Genomic DNA, 24,309 nt, shown 5'->3' with positions numbered 1-24,309 from the left:
GTGTGTGTGTGTGTGTATGAGAGAGAGAGAGCGAGAGAGAAAAGTACAAACGAGAAATCGCAGAAATTCCACATTTCAACAGAACCCACGAACTGGATCGGGGATGAAGTGGCAACGAAAAGTCCAAATTAAACCGCATTCGAGAGAACGTTGTACAGCCTAAACGAAAAACGTCAATTATAACAAAACACTATATACCGCCTTTTGAGTTTGGGTTTTTTTTTCGTTTTTAATACTTACGCAATTTGTTTGCCCAGAAAATACCGCCACAGCGTTTTATTATTGTTATTTTTTTTCACCTCATACAAGACGTGTTTTTGCAATCGGTCATGAAGTTATTTTTTCTCTCGTGTGGTAGAGGACGCACGAACTTCCTACAGGACGTATGATCGTAATACGTGTTAGTGTTTGTATATATATATATAAAGTACCTTTTTTCTGTTTCGAATTAAACTTGTTTTCGTGTTGACATTTTTTTTTGTTTTTTCGCGGGTTTCCTTTTTAAACGAAACAGTTGTCGAGACTGAAGGTTGGGTATTGAAAAACATACACGTTTTTCGTATACACATATCGCACACAGTGATGTTTTGTTTTTGTTTTTGTTTTTTTTTTTTTGTTTTTTATTCATCCGATACGTGCAATTATCGTGATGTTTATAACAAAATTAATATGAACAATTTTTTATAAATGACGTTAGCACGCGACCAAACAAAATTTATAATTATTGCTCTACTTTCGTTATCGTTAATTCCGTGATCGTAATTGTACCGGATTAGGACCAATAACAGGCTTAACAACAGTTTTATTTTCGCGTTTGCATGCAATTCGTTTATTATTATTACACGATACAGCTATCATTGTACACTGAACACATTTAAATTTTTCTACCGTTGTAAATTAAAATATGTATTACCACCAGATCGATCTTGTAATTGTTAGTTTTAATTAAACTGTGAAAAATAAATGTAAACATATATGAACACGTCTGCTGACCGATCTGAATGTTAATTTTATTGAATGTAGATTATTCGGAAACATGTTTTACTCTATGGCATCCAAACTTAAAATAAACGTGAACGTGTACACTGCAGTATAGAAACTTAAGTTATTATTCATGTGTTTATATATATATTTGACGAAGATAATAAGTTACGAATCAAAATTTAAAAAAAATATCTATAATATACAATAAGTACATTAATACCTAGTTATTACCCTAAGTCCTAAGTATTAATTCCAGTAATAACGTTTTGATTTTGATTAAATAATACATTTTAAAACTAATTATAGGTATATGACTACTTTTTACAAGTTGTAGTACATGCACTAGACATTGCATTTATCATGCTTATCCCAGTTAAAAACTTTTTTATAGGTTAGTGTCTTATAACATGATTTTATAAAAAAATAAGTACTTGCTTATGTTGAGAGCTATCAAACTTGTTTTATAAATTTTAGCAACCGATATTGACCGGTATTTAATGATTTCAATGTGTGTTTTTTTTTTTTTTTTTACATGAATTATTAAAAACAAAAAAAAAAAAAAAATTAATTTTCTTTTCTTTTAAAATCTAAAACAACCAATTTATGGTGATAATATTTGTAAATATTTCAAAAGACGAATAATTAATATACATTATGTATTCCAACGGTTATTTAAGTTTTAACGTTTTAAGTATTTAAATTCTGTTGAAAACTTTAGCACTTTACAGTTTTTCTTTCCAATTTTTTTTTCGGTGCAGTCTTAATACACCCTAATGATTATTATTCTCGTCATTGGGTATTTAAAAACTACTTTTTTATCAAACCATGGTATAGTACTTGTTTTTAATTTATGAATATTCTTTATTAAACATAATATTCTGCTCCGAGTATTTAAAAACTACTAACAAAAAATAGATCCTAGAAGTAATATAGTTAGGTTAAGTTGTAAAACACATAAATCATAATCTAGTATTTCTATGTAATAATCTTTTTATAGGCCAAATTATGTATTTTAAAATAACATTTTATGATAAAAAAAATTTAAATTTACAAATAAAATACTAACTGTTCATACCCTTACATTTGCATCTTTGTGTAAATTAACTCATGCTTAAATATATTCAAGACGCAAATTACAAGTACTAAAATTAGCAAAAAATATCATATCCCCTACTACCGACACCGTCCTTATATTAATTTAAGGTTGACACGAGTATGCGCACAATATACATTGAGATTTACAATCAGTATATTTAGTATTTGACTTCCACACACCACAGATTAGCACTCGTAATACGTATCTAGAATTTTTTTAATATAGGTTTTGTCACATACAATATATATATTTATGAGGTTTAATGAAGTTAAATGAGGTTATGTATATAATAAATTTTATATATTTACTATATTATGTGCATACATTTGATAATAGCTATTTTTCATAATTACAAGTGATTGTACATTTTAAGTATAATATATATATATATATATATATATATATATATATATGTATAAATTATACATGTACATCATGTACAATTCATTAATTTAATATTTTTTTGGTGATTGAGTATCTCCTTAAATTAAAAATAATTTTGTATCAATGCCTTTAATACTGCGTAATAATATTATTAAAATATAATATTATTTTATTGTTTAGTAGTTGTTTATTATTTATATTTTCATATTTAATTTACATCTAAATTACGTGTGACAACTAAGAAAAATTACTGTGTTTTATGATCAAAAGTAAAACAAATGGTATGGTACACTTAATCATAATCGTTAACACCCTCTTCCACTTCCCCAATAAAAAAAAAAAACATAATTAAGTCGTATACGTCACGGCAGCGACGAGTGTTTTAGTCGCAAAACCATTGATTATTATTATACAATAATTCAAGTAATACTATTATGGTTACTGAAGTAGGAGCGCAATGAGTGCCGTGAATGTGGTCAGCGATACAGACTGTAAAAACGATGAACCGACCGAAATCTTCGTACTCGATGAATCGGCGTTTTCCTCGTGTTTCCGTTCAAATTCAGCTCCAGGACCCATTTTAGCTGCATAACTTATTGCGTACGGTATGTAGTTCTGTTCGTAATTTCCAACGAATAGATGAGCCCATGGACCGGAAGCAAAAACTCCGACGTCTTCACCACCATGTGTCTCCATTGCCAAGTTTACCATAGACGGAAATTGGTAAGTGGGTTGGTCTGCGGGAGTTAAATAATTTTAAAAGTAAGTTAAAAATATATTTGTTTAAACAGAACTTTAAAAAAAATATTCACAAATTTATTTTCACGTAAATGTCTTAAAATTGAATATAATTTTTTATGTGTGCGATTTTACACATTAAGTAAATTTTACTTAATAGAATTAAGAGATCCTCATCATGATCGTAACTTTTAAGTTGGCGAGTCTCGCAAGTTAGTTTAAAAATATTTCACATTCATGTATTGAATATGACCTTTCGTATTATTCTAATGACGCATAACGGTTTTCAAAGCTTTCAAATAAGAATACTTTATTAAGCAACGACTTCCTCTGTGAAAATCACCTCTTAAAAAGATCAAAATACTAATTTTTGGGTTTTTGCGCAAATGCGTTTGTAGCGGTTACTCAATTCCAAAGGTGCCAAAATAGCATAGTTATTTTATTTTCACAACAAAATACAATTATAATTAATAAACTTTTGCTAACCAAAAATATTACGGAAAAATACACGCAAATATTTACTTTTTACATTATTTGATAAAGAATATATTTTTTTTTCGCGTAAAATCACTACATGGAGGCTGAACTGTTTTTGCATTGCTTAACCCAAATAAAGAATATATTATCATGATTTCGTACTACGTGGTGGCCGGAACTATACAGATACACATGTAAATACGTACCTATATATTCTACACTTGCACATAGACTTAACAAGACATAATTTGTTTAAAAACAGCGGATCTAGGACAAAACACCACAGCACAATGACAACAGGTATATAAAATACAAAGGAGCAGCCTAACCGTGACAATAATTATTGTATGATAGGAGACAAAAGCCCCCGGTAATAATAATCATTATTAAGTACAAACGAATTATTATTATATCACATGTGCACACTCATACACTCACACATTTGCACTGCAGTTATAGAAAGATCTATAATATTGTTTTATGTACTGAAGTGTGTGTGTGTTTATGTAATAATAACAATAATAATTTGTTTGTATGAATACTTGTATTTGATAATGTATACAACTAATATTGAATTAGAATATTCTTCAACGTCGTTAGTGTAGTACAAAGCTGAATAATAGAAATATTATGGATATTTGTAAATACCTACGTACATTAAGTTGTAATAGGTACTATACGTATAATGAAATTTCTAAATACCGGACACCCAAACACTTACAGTCGCTGAAATTTTATCTGGTTTAAGAGTATTCAGTTAATGAAAATGTAATTGTTTGTTTACAGTATACGAACAGAATGCTTAATTATTTCGTCGCCACAAACAGATAATTTTTTTTAGTTATTATAATTTTGCAACCTCTGCTCCAAGCTAATCAAATCTTTATAATGTGCCTAGAAAAAATATTTTATATTTACAAAATATATGTAGAACATGAATAAATATTAACGATGAAAACAACTTTGATTTATAATTGAAAATAACTAGGTGGATATTGTTACAAATTTCTTCTCATAGTGGTATAATAGTCGTGAATAAAATCCCCAGTCGAGTAAAATTGTTATTAAGTTGCATCATTGATGGTTGGAATAACTTACCCTTACAGAAAAGTATGATCAAAGCAAAAAATACAAATCCTAAAAACATGTACCTGTATTGTCGTCGGTCAAGTTGTACCGTTCACGAGCAGATGGACCATTGGCGTAACTGAGCGTCGAATATGGCATATTATCAGTAGAGGCAATTTGCGGGTGTCCTAAAATATTGCTACCACGATATGGGTAACCATTTATAGTCATAGTATGTGAGTGATCAGACGTGACCACGATCAGCGTGTCATCTGAAGACGTCAACTCTCTAGCTCGCGCCACAGCTTTCGACAACATGACCGTTTCGTCGATCGCCAAATGCGCTAAGTTGCTGTGATGCGCCCAGTCGATGAGTCCACCCTCGACAAACAAATAATAACCAGCATTGCCCTTGGACAACACCTTGATGGCTGCTTCCGTCATTTCTACAAGTGTAGGTTCCACAAGCTTGTCGGCCAAAAGATTGTAAGACATGTGGCTAGTTGCAAACAGACCTGCCAACATGTAAAGTTCGTGACCGTATTTAAAAAAAAAAACAGAGCTAAAATAATTTTGTCGATATAAAATTTTTAGTTTTTAATGCTTTTACACGCTCACTTCATAATTTCTCTAAAACACTAAATTTATTAATTTATTCAAATTATGATTTTCATAATTTTTTAAATAACTGTTTAAGGACTTTAATTAATTATTAAAGAAAATAGAAGAAATGAGTATGTTTGGTGAATTACCACATATAACATAATAATATGTAGTTTGTTTTCGGAAAAATCTAATTAAAATACCACTTAACTTTTAGAAAAGTAAACTATTAGTAGCAATAAAAATATGAATGATGTTATACCATGTGAAATATAACCTTACAGACCGTTTTTGCTTAGAATCGTTTTTTTTGTACGCAATGATTTATCATAGAATTCAAATTTAATATATCCATTATAGTGAATAAGTACTCGATGACCAAGTTAACTTGAAACTTACAATACAACAGAGCAACTCTCCGGGATTAATTATCTCCGGGTATTCTATTTATAATTCGTATAAATCAAACATAGGTTTACATGTAATTTATAAATGTAATTATAAAAAACAATATTGAATAGCTACATTTCTTATTATCTCGGGAAAATAATTAAAATAAATCAACTGTGAAATATAAAAAATAAAACGATTTACAACAATAACATTATAATTGTTTTTTTTCTCAAGATTATTACTATTGATTATATATTATTTGTTTGTTTTTTTTTTTTTTTTTTAGTTTAGTTTACGTTTCTATAAAAATCAATACATTTTTTGAATAAAATAAATTAAATCATACTCCATGTAAAAATATTTGCATTTTATTTTATCGATGCTTATTACGCATCACGGATAATTGTTTTTATTATTTTGTATTGTGTAACGTTTCGTGACACAAAGCAATTATAAAATAAATAAACTTATGACTTTTAAATATCGCACTAATATACAGTGTCATCAAAATTTTCAAGAAAATAACATTATACTAATTTATTTAAATTACGTAGATTTCTATTATACACGCTACCCATTAATTTTTACGAGTTTGCGATTATCATATACACTGGATAATATATCATAATATTCAACCCGTTGGAGACGTAATAACATTAAAACTTTTATATGTGTACTATTATTTCAAGAATTAACCAGGTACCTATTATAAAATTTGTTTTTATTTACTTACGAACTTGAAGTATAAAATTGATAGTATTGGTAGAGTACACGTATGTTAGTTAAAATATTTGTTTTATATTTAAATTACGATAAATTGTGACGTTGATATTTAACGTGAATACGTAATATTTTTGGTTTAAAATATTTCATTCGTTTATGGTGAAACAAACGAATTTCTCGAAAAATACTTTTCTACTGTTCCGTAACGATAAACAACAAAAAATTCTACTTTAAAATCTATACACAAAGATGCAACGGTGGAACTCTCATTTCCGATTTGGACTACCGCCATGGTAGTATACGTATTCCATCCTCGCTACCTCTCGTACCTACTATAATACGTATTATGCAACCCATGATACCAGATACCGGCGCCGGAACAACCCGAATCCAGCTAACCTAACCCACGAGCTTTTTCGCGACCGACGTTAAATATTATTCTACAGTACAATAATAATTGTTATACGTTTTTTTGTCCTCATCGTACACACTTATTCCCGTAAACCACCACTTCATATTATTATTATAGTGTCCGTGGTACCCCATGCCCCGTCAACACCTATCCGGTTTTACGACCCACTCAACTGACTCGACAGCCGTTATTGGGGGACCCTCGTTCGCTATTGTTATATCGTCATTATAATATATTATATTTTAATTCCGTCACATCAAATCGACCGTAAACAAACAAAAATAATAAACGTCATAATAATATTATTATATTTTAGTCGTTATTATTACTATATTATTATGCATGTCCGGAGTGGCAGAGCCAAACGACGGTCCGCCGGAACGATAAAATAATAAACACGTCTCTAGCAGGTCTATATAAAAGCCATCACATTTCCCCCGTGTACCTATATATATATATATATATATATATACAGTAGTTTTAAGTGTAATAAACCGCTTTGTAGTCAGTCCTCTATGTGTAAATACGTATATTACATTAGCATATATGCGTGTGTGATGTATCATGTGTGTGCGCACATACTTCAGTATTAACTCGTCCGAACGAGTAGCCACTACTAGTCAGATTGACGGCGGAGTCAGCGACAGTCGGAAGTGAATACACCTGTTGTTAATGACAATTTTAAAACTACTAGAGAAGTGGTACCTACAAGTAAGCCCATTTACTAATGTTGTACGACCCGTTGTAATACATAATAAACTGTACACTCTTAAATATGAAAAAAATAAAATTACGTATTTTTGTGGATGAAATTATGCAATATCTTTTCCAAAAAAGCAGAAAAGTTTCGTCCATCGATTTTAGAATAATATCTAATTGCTAATAAACTAATACTATTACCAGTGCAATAATAATCATTATACTTACAATGTTGCACTAATTAATATTTTAATAATTTATTTTAATTTATTTATAAATTTGTAAAATTTGTTTTTGAATTAGTTATTATCATAATAGCGATTAATATTTTTATCAAAAGAAAAAAAATTTCTGTAGTTTGCAAGAAGTTTTAAAAATGAATAAATGATCTTTTTCAAAATACTAGCAAAGATCTCTTCCTTGAAGAAGCTGCTGTTGAAATAATGCGAACTCTCGTTCTAGATGCGAGGAGACGACAAGTGAAAATAACTATACTCAAATTTTGTCAAAAATCACTCATAAATAAAACGTAAAAAAAAAAATTTCAATATTGATTTTTTATGAAAAACAGAAGCGTCGTGAATCTAGTGATTTTTGATGATTTTTACCTAATTCGAAAATCAAAAAATGATCTTTCTAAAATAAGTGCAATACTTAAATGAAATTTTTTGCCGGAAACAACTGCGCAGACAAGTATAATGAGATAATCAAATTCCACCTCCTACTTGAAATAATGAACACAAATGTAGAAGAAATGCAATACCGTAAAAATAACATATTTCCCGTTACACTAAAATTTAAAATGAAAATGTTGTTTTTGGGATTCTTAAACAAACAACATATTTATAGAGATAATATTTTAAGTATATTTCGTAAAATAGTTCAAATAATTGATATTTTCGTATTCAACTATTGATTATCAATTCGCAAGTTTTATTATTGAGTAAGCTATAACTTATAAGAAATGTATAAAAAATCGTAAATTACATGCAGATGCTTTCCAAAAAAAATCGAAAACTGTAAGACAAAAATTATAATAATACATTTAATAAAATCGTGCGTTTACGTGAAATTCAAATTGCATTTTGTTTTCATGCGTACACGGAATCATTTATAATAATATAATGTATATTTGTACGTATAAAGTAATCGACCATTTAAAGTCACGAGTTTAAGACACACAGTTGTAAATATGTTTAGTATTCTCATTGTTAGTAATGCTGCCTATTTATATATGGTGTAGTAACTGTCTGTACGGAATCAGAAATAACGATAATAAATCATTTAAAAAAAACATAATATAAAACGTAACATAATCGAGCAATCTCATTGGGTTATAATATTTTAATATCTATTTAAAAATGAATCCAAAATTTTAATTTTTAAATATTTGTGAATAATTATGTGATCTAGGAGAGCAATGGTGTGGCTATGGGGATACATTCACTTATTCCAATCAAATACTGAAAATCGTTTTACTATATCAATGTTTTTTTTCATTAAATCTAGGTAATTTACAAAAGGGAGGAATAAATATTAATGGTCTCTAACAGTATACCAACAATACGTTTAAAGTTTATCTCTTTTTAAAGCTACCTAGACATAATTCTACTAATTTGTAGCCATAATTTGCTCATTTGTGGACGAATTTAACCATATGAAGATCCTTGGAACCATATTATCTGTTAGCTGTTGTTTAACAACTACTATACATGACGTTTCATTTTAATTTTTTTTTTTAAGTTGCTATACAAAAATAAAATTCAAAGTTTAAAAAAAATGTTGCAAGTTTTTGTTTATAATGTTAAAATAACTGACATGGTTTTTTTTAAATCCAAAATAGAAATACGTATTTAATTATACTTACGTATATTGAATCTAAATGAATAATTTTATCAAATATAAATAACACTATTTTTATTAGCTAAATTCCCTAAATATTTCAAACTAAAACAGTGTATTGGATAAAGTTAATTTATGTACTAGAAATTCCATGTTCAGTGTTATAAATTATAACATTTAGATAATCATCCGTATATATTTCGATGTTCAAATAAATGCGATGCAAGCAATTAATTATTAAGAGCATGTGTAATAACCGTAAAAATAAATTTTAAAACCGGTGACAAATTTAATAGAAATATTGCTATCTATTTATGTTAGAAAAAAAAATAAGTGGTTATTCATTGGATTATGTGTAAATTATTGTTTACATTTCAAATTGTTTGTTTATTTAGCTATCGTACGGATATTACTGTATTATTATTATGAAAAAGTAGAAATTTAAAAAGTAGTATTCGATTAAAACAAAAATAATATTTTTTTCTAGCAAAGAAAATTATATTTTTGTAAAATAGCAGGTATTTCAATATTTTATATAGGCTCGGGGTTGATATCATCTCACAAAATCCGACCTTGTTTATACAACTTATATAGATGAATATTTTGTTTCTAGCCCATCACTGTTTTTATTTCTAGATCCACTTATATATGTTTTACATTTAGTTATTTTACGTCATGTCCAATAAACGTACACACGAATTATTGTCAATATATATAAATAATATATAAATTTTAAAAATAAATTAAAAATAGATATAAATCAAAAATCACCAATCTTGTGGAATTGAAAAAAAAAATTTGAAATACTGTATTTTTTTTCTAATTCATTAATATTAATTTAATATTAACACATCAATATCGTAAAGTGTAATTTCTTAGTAATTAATTTAATTTACTTAAATGATTGCTTTCGTTAAAATATAATCATCAAAAAAAATTAATAGTATAACAATTTTTTTTTAAAACAAAAAAGTATTGATACTTACAAAAAAAAAATAATAAAAATAAAATAATACTTGTAGTTGTTAAATTTACGCATGGAAGTTTGGTATTTATGTTTTGATTATTAAGTAATAATAATACTCAAGGTTTCAAAATACAATTAAACAGAGAACTTTTTATAAATAAACCAATTGAAATAACAGGTAAACATGAACCTATATTATTTTTAATTAGTATATAGTATTATATTCATATCCTATAAGCATTTAAATATATTAGTTATTAATCACTTACAATTAATTAGATTTTACATTTATTCAAGGCTACAAATCAAAAAATCATATCTCTCAATTTGTATTTAAATAACATTTTTATAACATTTTTAAATTAAAGTGTTATTGCATTAAAATTCATATTAGCATTCAGATGTATAGTTTTTATTACATGTAATACAAAATTACAATTAAAATTGACTTAGTGAAGAATAAGATTATGTATGTATTGTACAATATGTATTTGATTTAATACTTTTGATTTTATTAACATCATGATAGATCAGAATTTTTTATACTTGGAAAATCATAATAGATTATATCTATTCTTTAACATCCAGTGTAACATTATTGAACTTATCAACATAATGTATTTCAAGTCTATGCTGATCATCTCAATAATCGAAAAACGTACTTTTTTTCCATAAAATAAATTTTAGAAATAGTTGTAAATGTTGGAGTGAGAATTCATTAAATATTTATTTATTTTTTTTAACAGTTTAAATATACAAAATTTTAAATTTTTTAAATATTCATTTATAATTAAAATACTAAAATTAAGATGTTAAAAAACCACACTCCGACTTAAAATATAAGTTCTCAAATTTATTTAAAAAAAAAAAAAATATATCGTTTTTACGTTCATTGAAGCCACAGTAATATACAAGTATGCAACAATAAAGAAATATTTAATAAACACAAGACAAAGTGTTTTGAAAAATATATTCTACACTTAAAAAATATTCTACATTTTCTTTTGGGTTTCCCATAAAGTTACCATGAAAGTTTTATAAACAATTATTAGTCACTTCGCTCAATAAATCATTATTCGTCCAAATCTTTAAAAAAAAAACCTTTTTATTCATACTAAAGTATTAAGATATAAAATGATGGCATTAGCGTTTATAATAATATTGTTAGTATATTATTTTAATTGATGTATTTATAGATAGTCATAATTACACTTATGACTTAGTACTTACACATTATTTAATGTTGTATAATAAATTATTGGAGTACGTCTTAGATGATATTTTAGGTACAGAATATTAAATAATTGTAAGTAACTTAAAACCAATAAAATATTTACCAAGAAGATAATCCGTTTCGCTGGTATTCAGAGACTTTAATTGTGATCGATCGGCAATATAGGCACTACTTGCGCCATAAGTGCGATTTATCTCCAACCATTCTTTAATTAAATCTTTGCCATCTCGTCTCTGTCCTTTTTGATCTTTATTAGTGTTGGGTAAAAATTTTTGTCTTCCACCCCCCATTATTACCTGCAAAAATCACGACATACTCGTAATAATATCTTAGCTAATCGTTTCTACATAAGCTATGTTATGACTACCTATACACATGAGAACACGATGTTTTCAAGTGAAATCTAAATCGGATTAAATCGTGTGCATTGTTTATACGTGGAGTACGATTGCTTTAAATGTCTTTAAATGTAAATAAAAGATTAATGTTCTCTAATATCGATCTTATAATCTCTGAATTATATATGTCATGTGAAATTGAATGAAATATTTTTCACAATTTTCGTGTGAGTGCACGCTTTGAAATCGACTTGGAAATTCTTCACTCCGGGTTATTATTGTATTTGAATATACGCTACGCGGTGTAGCGATTCGATCAATTATCGACAATTTCAAGGAGACGGTAGCGCGATATTATCATTTACACAGAAAATCGTGTTAAAAACTACTGTGAATGATGTGGCGGTCATGACTATAAGCCGATCGGAGAACCGCCCGTGAACCGAATCCTAACCAGTCACTCACGTTCAGGTTTCTGCCCGTTTCCTTCTCGATCAGCTGACGGGCGATGTCGAGTGATTCGGTGGCGCACAACTTTTCGGCCAATGTGTCAGTGATTATGTCATGGTCGCACTCCCAATCGCGTTGCGCTATGTTTGCGTAAGCGCCGGCCGGCGTGGCGTGCGTCACTCTCATGTTGCTCACCACGCCTGTCCTCTTGCCCGCCTTTTGCGCCCACATCATACTGGACACCGCTTGATTTGCGGGATCGTTGCTTGCCAGGCAGTCCCGGTTAGACACGGCGCCGGACACGCCGATGGTCTCGATGTTACCCTTCACGCCCGTCAGGTACGCTGAGGCCGAGCAAGCTGAGTCGGCAACTTGGCTGTCCACGCAGTAGGTCTGCATCAGGACAAATGGGTAAAAAATCAATTACGAATAATATCATAAAATATATCCTCCAAGGTTATTGGAAAGTTCCTGGACTTAATGGTTTTGGTTGTTCGGAATACGACATTAAAGTTTCGGTTGAAAACAATAACGTAGTATGAATTAAAATTAAAACGTAACCATATGTGAAAATTTAAAATTAAAACGAAATATTTACATTTTTTTGATCAAAAAAGCATAATAATGTATGATTTGTCTATATTTCGCAATAATATTGTCTATATTTAAATCGTAGGTATGGTAATGTATATATTTTCCCTCATCATTTATTCGATAACAATATACGACTAAAATTGTAAAAATTCAATTCTAATTTAGGTAAATAAGTACTGTGTGGTTATTCTAATCGAAGGTCCTACACCTTAAAATAATGCTTTTGTTATCAAAAAAAATAAAACAATATAACTTAACGTCCTAGTCGACTAGGACGTAAACTCACTTTCGAAAGACCAGTATACGGGAACTTCTCAAACGATAACATCTCATTTTCACCTGTGTTGTTTTCCTGCTGTCCCATGTAAATTCTGGCTGAGGTCAACGTGGCTATAGACATGCCGTCACCGATGAAAAAAATCACGTTCTTGGCTTGGCCATACTTCCGTTCCAAATTTAATTTATTCCGCAGAAGATCGTTTCCGACATTGTTCCAAAACTGTTTGTCTTATTAGACAAATAATAATTAAAAAATAGTATAATTTATACTATAATAAACTTTATAAGTATATAAAAAAAAAAAGAACGCATTATCGCGCCTTGTTTCGAATATCGAAGATTGTATTTAACTTAAAAACTAGTCATCGAACATTTTTAAATGGCAATCATAAACGCTATAAACGCTTTTAAAATTCGAAATAATAAGTTTTTTTTTTTGAAAAACAGAAAGTATCTAAACTAAATAAACTTTGCAGGTAAATTTAAAGTTCAATTTTTTGGCATTGAAAATAAACACGAAAACCATACATTTTTAGAATACTACAAAGGCGACAGTTTAGTGAAATATGTAGTAAAGGGGACTTACATTTTTAACCTAACTTCACATTTAAATAGGCTAATAAATTGTCTTAATAACCTCAACCTCTTGCAGTGATGTTTTAAAATTGTTAATACTATTGATCATAAAAATTAAACATTGGTATATAAATTACAGTCAAAACAATAAAACATAATATTTCTTTAACTTAATTAATCAAAAATGTGATTAACTTTTTTTAATTTTTATCGAAAAATACCTTTAGTAAAATAAGTTGTTTTTATAGGCGATTGGGTCAAACTGTCAAAGATAAAAACTAGTTACTGGTTTACTGGTCCAAAAATATCTAAAAATAGAATCCAATTTATAGACGATAATTTATGACAAATTAATCTTTTCCACGATTATTATTAAACGAACAAAACGTAGATCTTTTTTTGGGTGCTTTGGAATTATTATTCTAGGAATTTAAACCTCTCTAAGACCTCACCCTCTACACCTATTAATCATCTATCTATTAAATCTATAATATAATTTATAAATAGTGAATAACTCGAATTGAATCTGGTTTTATTTACAAATTTTGAGTTCTACCCTAAAAACGCAAAATATTATATAAACGGGGAAATTGTAAAATCGGCAAAATGACTTATACCCGATACGTTTTTTTCACTTACCATTTTCACCGGGACTAACGTTATTTTTGCTCACTTGTTTTCTAGCATCGATGTTTTTTGCACTGTTGTCAGTATGCCCTGTAATCAATCGACAAACGCTAATTATAATATTATTGTGCAAAACATATATGTGCAACAAACATAATTTTTAACAGCGAATAAAAAGTAAAGCAATTTTATTTGCTTTTTGATCTTCTTTAAACGTCATACACCGTATGAAAGAGAAAGAAATTTCACTATAAATTATAATACACGTTTCGCTGTACACATATTATATATTTATATCGTCTATCCTACTAGTCAAAGCGCTAATTAAAAAAAAAAAAAAAAATAACTTAATTAATTATTTATTTTTTAAATTAACTTAAGAATTTAATTAATTTAGTAAACTACTATTGAAATAACAGACTTTTCAGTTAAACTAAAAATAATCCATTAAGTTAAAATTCCAAATATTTTTGAAATTGATTTTATCAATTTTTTACATTTACAAATTATTATGGATAGTCTTCAATAAAAATTATCAAATACTATGATAAATGATTATAGTAATAATAATTAAATGTATGTTGTATTCCTTGATAAAATAATAATATTATTTATAGATATTCATAAAGTACATATTATTGACAAAAATGTACAATCACAAACTAAATTCTACAATTAATTGAAAAAAAAAAATTTAAATAACTTAAAAATACAATTATATAAATATAAACAAGCCAAATATTATGAAGCATTTCTGATACCTATAATAAATTAAATTGCATTTAATAGTGGAAAAAATGAAGGTTAACAAGATAAAATGTCAATCAATTGTATATTATAATTTTAGAAATTAGAAAAAAAAACACTGTTTAAGTATAACTAAAAAAGTAGATTAACTATTTTTTTATTATTATTATTATTAACTTTAAACTTGATGGTTTCAAATGTATTATAATATTATATTATGTTAACTTTTAACTTCTATCTTAACAATCTTTTGTTCATTTAAAAACTTAGCTTGAGTTAATTACTTTCTATAACTTGCCTTTTTTGATACCTAATAAAAATATTTGACACGTCATAGTCATTATTTTTTCAGTAATATATCGTGCCACATAACCCGTACTTACTTATTTCGATACCGTTCGTGGTAACTCCCAAAAGCAATGCGATCGCGATCGACAGCGCAAAAGCGCACGGAATACTATATGGTTGCATTACACACGTTTGATACAAAAACACGAGTTATGTTTTTATGATGAGCGAACCAGTATTTTATACTCGATGTTAAATCATGGTAAAAACTTATCAGTTCTTTCCCTATGCACTTGCAAAACGTTATGAAATCGAGTGTGTGATATAAGAGGATTATAATGTGGCATGACATTGTTATCTTCAATAAATATTTCGATTAACTTAGTATGCATTTTTCATGTACAATTTTACCAATTTAACGACACCACACAAGACCTTTATAATAGTCTATATTATAATGTATAGTTTATCTAGCGTCTTTTTAGAAGACTGCTATTTTTTCTATATCAACTGTTGTTCATTTCTATAACGTAAACAGCATATAATTTGTTCGTGGAAAGCCTAAGAGATTGAAATCGAATGCTAAAATACTCACACAATTGTTTGTTTAATCACATTGTCTTGATTCGAGTGCTATTGACGTAAAGTTACACTCAAACGCGAATGTATTCGTTCGATCTTATATTCCTTCAGTACCTAGGTATGTAATATTTATATTGTATATGGTTTGTATTATCTCGAGTGTAACAAAAGTAACAGACGTTATATAATTATATTAATGATCAAGGCATACACATTGTCGTAAACGATGTATTTAGGTTTTTTTTTTTTGGGGAAGGACGGAGGAAATGAGTTTATGAATTTTTTCAAAGCTTACTTACTCGAGTGGACTCCGCGTTACCACATCTCAAGTTATCTTACATTTATGATTACTTAATAATATCGCTTTCCGTTACCACACGCATTTATTATAAATCTCGTAGCTTGTATAAATAATTAGAGATAATTTTGTTCGAATTATAATGACTTGTGTTTATCAAATGTCCTAAAAATTTTATTTAATATTAAACATTTACAAAAATCAATTATAATTAAAGAGTTATCATTTTTTAAACGTACATGTTAGTATAACTAATTAACATTAATTTCACCTATAGACCACACCATAAAAAATTAAATTTTACACTCAAAATTAATTTTATGTGATGATTTACTTAAAGATCTACAATCGTAGTATCAAAAAAGATTTATTTTTACATAATTTTTTAAGTTTTTAGGATAATAAACATACATTTTTAATTTCACATTTCAAGTATTTTAATATTTTATAATTATAGTTTTTTTTTTTTTAATCACAACAAGATAAATTTTATCAATAACCGATGTTGTGTAAAATATATTCTCATTCTTCCGTATTTTTTATATTAATTTTCCCCTGTGTTTAAAAATAGAACAAATATATTTTTTAGTATTAAAAATATATAATTTCCAACTACTCACTAGATTCAACGAGATTCCTCTAGAAATTAAAGATCAAATCATGATTTAACCTTTAAAAAATATCTGTAAAAATAAAAAAACACACATCATTGCATTATTTTTACATCCATCGCACCGTTTAAAATCTAGAATATCTGGGAAAATAGATTATTCTAAACGAAAATTTGTTATGTAATCTGTTAATAAGACAGAAAAATTCAATGACAACGACGTTCTCTAAGTGATAATTTTTTTTTAATTTGATACAAATTTTATTATTTGTTAAAAAAAATTTTTATGATTTTTGATAAATATTACTGCATGCACTTGTATTGTCTGTACTATAAAAACACCAATAATTATAAATAAATATTTTTTATAAATACAAAAAGTATAACTTTTATTCAATAATAATATACTATTCTCCTCCAAATATGAGATACCTGAATAAATATTTTAAGATACAATTTTATATGTATATATATATATATATATATGTATAAGTTTAATAAATTTAAATATTAAATAATTGAAGATGATTATAAATTACATTTTTATACGTAAAATTAATGTTTTAATGTATTTTGTAATATAATGATTTTCAATTATAATTTATTTCATATTTGATGTTTACAAATAAAATAAATATAACAATGTTTTTAGTCAGAAAATGGTTAGTATTCAAATTAATAATTTATCAGTACCTTTTTTATAAACTTTTACTTTTAGCAAATAAAGAAGAGGGTGTCAATTTCTTAATATTGTAAAAACATCCAATAAAAACTAAGTTATTAGCTGTCATGATAATCTTTTAATAATACATTTGATTTTAATTATTTTAATTAATCTTAAAACACTCGTAGAAAATAATTAGGTTTTATTTAATATCTGTAATTACATTATATTAGTAGTGTATTTTCATTGACTATAATATTTCATTTTTTATTGTGTATTTGTCAATACTTGGAAGGACATTGTGATAAGACTTATTGTCTATATACTTGAACCAATAAATAAATAATATTTTTGACTAGGAAAGAAAATATTCATGTTAAATCTAACATTTATCTTAATTAATATTTTATTTGACTGCAATTATATATATTTTTTGATTTCCCTATTAAATCTTGATAATTGTGTTAATCAACATACTAGTAATTTATTTTCAAATTCTACACTTGTGCAACTACGTAATCAATTCATTGGATACTGTTTATATTGTCATTTTGTATAATACAATATTTTTATCAAACTGATATCATTATCATGCGCGCTTCTGTTGAATCTTGTGTAAAACCACTTCAAAAAACATTGTTATAGTCGCGTTAAATACTTTAATCCGATGTTTTTTTGTAAAACCACTTTAATATCCATATTTAAGATTGTTTACCTATTTATCACGCAATGATCCAACACAATAAATTCAAAAAACCAAGACGGTTTTAATATTATATTAATATGTTGCATAGATACTTATAAATATATATATATATATATATACATATATAATGTTTTTATTTACACTCACAATCTTTAATCGCCAATTGTGACTACGACCATAGATTCACTTTAACCTCTTCCATTCAACTAGTATATTATACAGAAAATGCCTGTGAGTTATATGATATTCTATAAACGCTTTTGAATACTAGGTAATAAGTAATTTGATGGGTAAACTTGATTGTTTAACGCGTCTACAATCTCCATCGGTAAAGACAAATAGAGGTCAAAGTCACATTTCTACAAAATGCACAATCAAATGATAAACGCGTGTGTAGTAATAATAATACTTAAAACTAGTATAGTAATAATACGTTTAAAAATTGTCATCGTTATCGTCACAAAGACATTTTACGCATATACAAAATAAATATTTTTACTCGAAAATAAAACATCGTTCGAGACGTTTAATCCAACGACAGAACGCAATCCGTAATCATACAGTTTTTTTTTTTTTTTTTAATAACGTTTAAACGTTTTACCCTAAGTCCTTAAAACACCGTCGCCGTCGTTTTTACATAAATCATTGCGTGACAATGTTCCTCCGCCCCCTCACTCCTTGAAGGTTCATCATAAATAGTATACGTATTCATTATTTTATTCACAATTCCCGTACATGTACGGTCTCGAATTACCGAAAACCGTACTCGACACAAACAGATATAATAATATATTACGACTCGTCACGCTAGGCACGGGGGACTCCCGGTTTGCCGTCGTCGTTTACCATTACCAACGATAATTTAAATGCTCCGATGTACGTTGCATATTAAAAAAAAAAAAAAAAAAAAAACAATAATAATGTTTTTGTCTTTTTCATCGGTGTGCCCACGAACCGTAAAACATAATACTGTTTATAATAATAATAATGTGCAGTATTAACAGTGCTTGGTCTAACGTCATTAAATTGTAATATTATTATTATTATTATTATTATTATTTGGCGACGTTTAGATCGAATTACTACAAATATTACTATAAGCATTCGTAATAATATAATAATATAATATATCAGATGATTACAAATCTTATCGAAGAACGAATTACCTACCCACATTATTATATTATACGTACCTTGGAGACGCAACAGTTTAATACCTACGAATTGTAAATCTTTCGCAAATCCACAATTAGTACCATGGAAAAAAAAAATTAAAAAACGAATTTATTACAATTATATTTTTTTCAATTAACTTATTTCAAATTTGTTTTTTATTATTTATTTAAAGTAAAGGCATATGCGTTATTAGACTAAATTTGTAACACAGAGTTAAAAAAGGTTAAGAAAATTACAATTGAAATATTTACAGTAGTTTACAAGTTATTGCTTAAATGTATGATGTGTGTGGAAAAAATGTATAGATTAATTTACTGTTTTCTTCGTTGAGAGCTAATCAGAGAGAAGTTTAGTCAGTGAAGATTTCCCGTGATTTGGCGTGTTTTGAGTATCTGATAATGATGTAGTTATCCTTGTATGTATCGCATACTGGGGCAGATTCTTTTAAGGTGAGGAAGAAGTGGGTGAGGTTCGTGTAACCTATTTTAACTCAAGTTAAGATAACTTCATCTCTTCTTTAAAGATTTAGAGGACTAAGCCTTTTTTGATGAATTGCTTGATTTTTCTATGTTTATTTATAGGAAAAACAATAGTCCAGTTTTTTGCCATGTTTTTAAAATTTTAAGATTGACGTCGCCTAGTGTCTCAATTTCAAATTTTATTTTTATAAAAAAACCTATAATTTTAGAAAATATTTCATAGATATATAATTTACTCTGCAATAAGTTTATAACTAAGATATAATATGTACATATTATATAATAATAAATAAATATTAAATGTACCCTACCTGTGTTAAACTGTTAAACTGTCTTGTTTAACGATCCAAATGTTATATTTAATAGAGAAAATGTGATAAATTAAATTTTCTATACAATTCATATTTTATTTCAATGCATATGTTAATCATTTTTTCAATATATAACCATGAAATTAATACAAGTTAATTTATCCGAACACAGAACACGATAACATCTGTGTTGAATTTTATTTAAATAATTTTATAGTGATTTAAAAAAAATAGTATTATGTTTTTTAATTTAAAAATAAAAACTAAACTAATAATTGTTAAATAAAGTCAACTATTTCTTAAATATATGTATTTATAAATATAAATTATAATATAGTATGCAAGGCAGCTCTGTTATTGTGACCCAAGGGTCTACCACTTTGTTTCTTGAAGTTTGAAAAAAAAATTAATTAAAGAGTCGGAAAAATGGAAGTTATTAAAGTCATTATAGTGCATAACTTCTTATGTATATATTTTTATATAACTGTATGCAGTGAATTTAAATATAGTATAAATATTTTTATATTTATATTTTATAATAATATAACATTGCAAATAAATATGTATATATATATATTATATGCGTTCACTAATAGATAAAAACAATACGTTATATATATTTCAGTAAACTTTTTGAAATGTACACAAGACTTATCAATGTACTCACAGTAAGAATCTTTTGTCCAGCAAATAATTACAATCAAACAATTTTACTGGTGTTGAAGCCAGTAATTGAAAGAACTGTGGAAACACCAGCGGCTATAAGTATACCTAGAGTGATGTGATTTTGTTCGTAGTTTTCGATAAATAAATAAGACATTGAACTTATCGAAAATATTATTAAATCATCGATTCAATAAGTATCAGTGGATTGATCGACCAGACTTAGGTATACAAAGACCATTTTATTACAAAAAAATAAATCAAATTAGAAAATTGCACAAATGTTGGTAATCAAATTGTTATATATCCATAAAAAATTATAACAAAACTATTATTTTCAACACAAAATAATATGGTTAAAAAAAATACATAATTTATAATTAAATTATGTATGATAATTTAATAAAAAAATGTTGTATTGTTTTACTATATTTACTTAAATCAATTATATCTTCAATGGTTAAAATTTTTTTTAGGCCATTGACGTAACTCAGAGTACATCATATTATCTATGATAATTGAGTTTGTTCTGATTACGTTTAGGATAACCAGTCATTAACATGGGATGTGCATGGTCTGAAATCACCACAATTAATATGTCATCTTCACTTGTCTTCACCGCGGCTTTGGAAAATTCTACTATCGTTTTACCAAGCGCGTTACTCACGTCTCGTGATTTACTTTGTCGTTGAGAAGAACGTAACTGTTCAGTTTTTTTCTGAAACAACTGAATAACGTTTCTGGTTATTTCTTGCAAATTAGACTGCGTCTCAAAATCAGATTTTAATCCATAGTCCACGTGATTCTGTTAGAGATGAACTAAATAAAATAAAAGCTAGGTATTCACAATAGGGAACTGTATATTATACATAAAATATTTGGTTTCACTACATCCAACTTAACATACACGTAAATCTATAGAGTTAAGTATTGTGTAGGTCATACAATGTAGTCAACATACGTTAACCAAATAATATTAAATCAATAAAAAAAAACTACAAGTGTATCTGATTCCTGAGCGATAGTGCCTTCAGACACCTGTATTTTTTAGATCAAGTAGCTTACGAGAGATGTCTACATTATTGACTAATCGATGGATATGTCACCAAACTTATATACCTACTATATAGTAGACATTTGGCTCCAAAGCTGTAATAAATAAAAAAACTAATAGAGGCAATCTTTTTCGTCTCAATGTCTTACTTAATATTAAATTGTTGTACTTAAATACTCAATGGCATAGTATTAAGATAGTTTTTATTTGTAAATTATTTTATCTCTACATACATTTTAAATACAATAGTCATAAATTAAAGTACGTATACATGGTTTGACGTACATGTACTAAATTTTAGTTTAAAGTTTATTATAATGATTTAACATTTTATTTTATTAAAATAATAATCTGAATAATACGGCTTAATGTATATAATTTTTAATTACTGTTACAATCACAACTAACGGAATTAGTATAATACTAATATATTATCGATACTTGCAAAAGTAATGAGTGTTAAAATGTAAATCCAGAACAGCGTCGATAATCACGTTTTTAACGTCAAAAGTGAATGGGTGTGCGCGTTTAAGCCAGATAATCCCTCCGCAATCTATATAAAAAGTAGTAAACTTTTCAATACGCCTAATAATTATTCTTACTTATCGTATAATTTTAATTTTTTAGTCCAAAAATTGAGTGTCCACTTTTTTCTATATATTTTTTATAATTATTATTATTTTTACGTGTGAGCTTTATTCTTATAAAAATATTTGGATATGTATATGTAGATAATCATAAATTATTATTATTAAAACTTAAAATGCTTATAAAAAAAATACTAAATGAAATTTTTAATTTTTTATGCTAATAACATATGAGAAACTTTTTATTAAAATATTTTTTTTCTAAACTAATATAATTTAAAACGTTATGAACTTTTAACTACAAGATAATTGCAAATATTTATGAATTTTACGAATTTTGTGAAAATTTAAATTTAAAATAATTCAAAATTATACTTATACGTAATTTTATATTTATTAAATAACTATAAAAATAAATTATAATTCATCATGTAAAATATATATATATATAATAGTAATGTAGTATAACAGCTTAAAATCATTCGATAGAAAAAAATACATTTTACTATAAAAAAAAAAAAAGTAATATATTGAACTAAACTGCACATTGAAATATTAGATTTAAAATTATTGATGATATAATAATCACAATTATTCTTTCTAACAAACTTCATCATAAATCATAATATCGATGTAGGTACCATAAATTTTATTGTTTATGAGTTATTTAATTTTATTACGATGAAGTACCGCAAATTGCTTATTGTTGTTTCATTCGTTACTTATGTTAATTGTGTATTTTTAATTTGCACCATTAATTGTTCGTGATGAATGTTGAAGATTTTTATTTCAGAAATAAATTGTCAACGTAGTTATAAAGTACAAGTGGCGTCCTTATCCTTGTATATGGATTATTATTCAACGATAGATCTACTCAAAATGTAATGTTATCTTTTCTGACATATATCATGACACATTGTGACTGACGAACTTTTTTATGGCGTTTTTAAAACTGTGATTAATGTGATGGTGAATAATACTATAAAAGAAGGTAGAAGGGCAGTTATTCGATTTAAAAATTTTATTTTATTTTCAATCAATTTGCATTAAAATCTAATAGCTTTATACTAAAATATATGATTGTATTATTCTTATATACTACCATTTCAAAACGACGTGAGTTCTTCAAGAAAAATATATTCGATTTGGATTTTGAGAGCTGTGTAACTGTCATCCGAAATTTTAGTTTGTTCGTTTATGGGTGGTTAAAAGATGTATTTATGTGCTGGCTGGGTGTGCGTTGCATACAAAATTTAATAATATGTACACACACACATTTACAATATAGTATGAAAATTATGCTGTCACGAACAGAGACTACTTACGTGAGAATATTTATTAGGGCCCTATCTATAAGCTAATAATCAAAGTAAAATTATCTCGATCAGGGGAAATTTTAGAAAAGAATAATCCAAGAAAAATATTTTTCCCGAGCAGAAAAGTTTAGTGGAAAACCAAATTTTGGTAGTTTATAAGGTAAGTGAATAGTAGGTGTTAAAAAAGAATACGTCTAAAGTCATAAGTCACAAGAACGTCTATTTAAAAAAAAAAAGTAGCAAACGGTTGTAGTGTTGTACAGACTAACAGAAATTTTACAATAAGTTTGTATTCATTTTTAACTATCCTTAATACAGAAAGTTAAATAACTCAAGAATTACTC

General features: G+C 27.0%; 1 protein-coding gene across 1 annotated transcript; it reads right to left on the bottom strand.

The window, feature by feature from the left end:
• Window positions 1–2,812: 2,812 nt before the first annotated feature.
• LOC112599767 (membrane-bound alkaline phosphatase-like) lies at window positions 2,813–15,748 on the bottom strand. Its single transcript, XM_025346826.1, has 7 exons — window positions 15,615–15,748; window positions 14,497–14,574; window positions 13,289–13,509; window positions 12,424–12,801; window positions 11,724–11,916; window positions 4,831–5,262; window positions 2,813–3,201 (listed from the first exon to the last, which is right to left on the bottom strand). The coding sequence occupies exons 1-7, from the start codon at window positions 15,700–15,702 to the stop codon at window positions 2,903–2,905; spliced, it is 1,689 nt and encodes a 562-aa protein (XP_025202611.1). The 5' UTR covers window positions 15,703–15,748; the 3' UTR covers window positions 2,813–2,902.
• Window positions 15,749–24,309: the final 8,561 nt, after the last annotated feature.

This window comes from Melanaphis sacchari, unplaced genomic scaffold (assembly GCF_002803265.2).
Source record: "Melanaphis sacchari strain LSU unplaced genomic scaffold, SCAv2.0 Contig54_pilon_pilon, whole genome shotgun sequence".
Taxonomy (NCBI): domain Eukaryota; kingdom Metazoa; phylum Arthropoda; class Insecta; order Hemiptera; family Aphididae; genus Melanaphis; species Melanaphis sacchari.
Note: the sequence above shows the minus strand (reverse complement) of the source record. Positions and strands in the feature narration are given on the sequence as shown.